The sequence below is a fragment of the Cyprinodon variegatus genome, unplaced genomic scaffold, assembly GCF_000732505.1.
Source record: "Cyprinodon variegatus isolate N-32 unplaced genomic scaffold, C_variegatus-1.0 Scaffold1221, whole genome shotgun sequence".
Lineage (NCBI taxonomy): Eukaryota > Metazoa > Chordata > Actinopteri > Cyprinodontiformes > Cyprinodontidae > Cyprinodon > Cyprinodon variegatus.
In genome coordinates, this window is record NW_015151674.1 from 169,178 (window position 1) to 171,310 (window position 2,133).

Genomic DNA, 2,133 nt, shown 5'->3' on the forward strand with positions numbered 1-2,133 from the left:
CCGCCCCTGCTTACCTGCCACATCTAGGTCCACCTTGAAGTTGATGAAGTGCGTGTGAATGTTGCCCAGGACCTTATCCGCCACTTGGTGTCCGTACCTCAGATTACCGTCTACCAGGTAAGAGGAGGAGATGTATCCAGTGGCATGAACTTTAGCTTCAACTGACCCACTCTGGTAGAAGATGAAATCCCACATGTAGTCGTAGTTCCCTATAGCTGTGATGGTTCTGAAGACCAAGGCGCTGTTCACCATCCCTCCGTAGTTGTTGTGGAAGAAATCAGCGAAGTGTCTTCTAAGGGGCTGACCCATGTTGTGCTCAAAGATGCATATGGAGTTCCTGAACCGTACTGGGGCCGGAACATCGATGTAACGGTATGTGTCCACATAGTCGGCGTTATAGGGACAATCAACCCCGCGGACCAACTCATGCGCAAAGCGCCCGATGCCGATGCTTGAATCCAGAAACTTGGTGAGGATCATCCCCGGTGTGATCGAGCCATACACCGACATGGCCTCCTGCACGCTGATTTCATAGGCGATTCTCTCCCCGTTAAACTTCACGTCAAACACCCTCATGCCTGTGAGGGAACTGAGTCCGAAGCTGAAGCTCCAGTCCAGATAGAGAACATGGTTCCTCTGGATGCTGAAGCGCTTCCCCTCTGCGTAAAACTGCTGCGGTGGGATCTGCAGCGGCCTGTTTCTGGGTTTAAGTGAGCCGTAGTCAGGGGATTTCTTGTAGACGATTTTCTCCACATCCCCGTTTTCATATTTCCTCTTAAGTTCTTCCACCGTGTTGAAATATTTGCCGTTATAAAGCAGCCTCTCCACCCTCCACTGAGACGCGTTGGTGCTCTCGTGGTTGAGCAGCACCTCGAAGCCCACTGGGTGGATATACATGCCGCTCATGTCCCTGAAAAAGGAAACCCAGGTCTTCCTGTCCCCTGAGCGGACCCCTCGGGGCATCTGTTCAAAGGCGTTCAGCTGTTTTCCAACTCCGACGTCGAAGCTTTCCTTCAGGAGTTTCTCTAGTTTAGAGAAAACCTCTGTCTCAAAGAATTTAAAGATCAAAGCATACTCCCCGACAGTCACCAGGCGCTTGGTGATCGGTAGGTCCATGTTGTATCTCTCCTTAGTTACGTCTCTGTAGTATGTCGGGTTGGGAAGGGGCCCCACCACATACTCCTTTATGAAGCCCTTGGAGCCAAAGAAGACCACCACCGTTGCTTCTCGAACTGGCTTTTGACCTTTTCCATCCAAATAAGCTAGAGCCTCTGATTTCTTTGGTAGGGAGAGATCAATTAGAAAGAGGAAATTTTGCGCCGGCCTGGTGGTCTGCTTGGTGGAGATGTCCAGTTCCTTCTGTTGGAGCATGTAGCGCTGGACCTGCAAGTACTCCTCCTGAGAAAGATCAGCAAAGACGAGGCTGCGGTCATCATGTTTCCCCTTCAGAGGATGGACGCGCTGCTGGGAACATCTGGGGACCCTGCCTGAGTAGATGCCGATCAGGACGATGTTTAAAATGACCGAGAAGAGTCCGAAAAGGATAAGAGCCCATTTTACAAGGGAGTTCATCCTTTTTTCAACCATTACGCACAGTGTGGAGAAAAGAAAGCCATGAACTCTGTGGAGTGGGTGGGATAGATACAACGTGGTTTGGATAGGAGAGGCGTGTCCCCAAATGTTTCCCATCCCTCTCAGCATGGAGCCCCGAACCTGCCGCTCCCCTTTTCCTTCAACAGTGGATTTGTTTAACTTTTAATCTGAATGTAGAGCTTGTTACAAAAATCATAGGCATACTCTAAGGAACTTAATAATGGCGTTCACTGACATAAACATTTATGGAAATAAAATGTGCTGTCAATTCAATTGAGTTCATTTATATACATCATTCTAGTTGTGAAAAAAGGGGGGGATGTGGGTATTTATTTATTAATTTATTTTGGAAGCATACATGGCCTAATTAATACAGTCTATTAATGTAATACAGTTCAGTTTATTTTTATGGTGCTAATTCACAACAAATGTCATCTGAAGGCACTTCACTGTAAATTCTAACAGGCTGAGTTTACTTAAAAAGATTTAGGAAACCAATTACCTTGAGAAAAGTAAGTAAACAAACTTAACAGTTTTAAG

The 2,133-nt window shown here is 47.2% G+C and overlaps 1 protein-coding gene across 1 annotated transcript in view; it reads right to left on the reverse strand.

Annotated features, from left to right (window-relative positions):
* The window catches only part of LOC107102239 (primary amine oxidase, liver isozyme-like), a 50,813-nt gene extending 49,161 nt beyond the window's left edge, over positions 1 to 1,652 (reverse strand). The window contains exon 1 of the mRNA XM_015401454.1: positions 15 to 1,652. Within this exon, the coding sequence (XP_015256940.1) occupies positions 15 to 1,587 (1,573 nt within the window). The 5' untranslated portion in view covers positions 1,588 to 1,652. The remainder of the gene's footprint in view (positions 1 to 14) is intronic.
* Between the last annotated feature and the right edge of the window lie 481 nt (positions 1,653 to 2,133).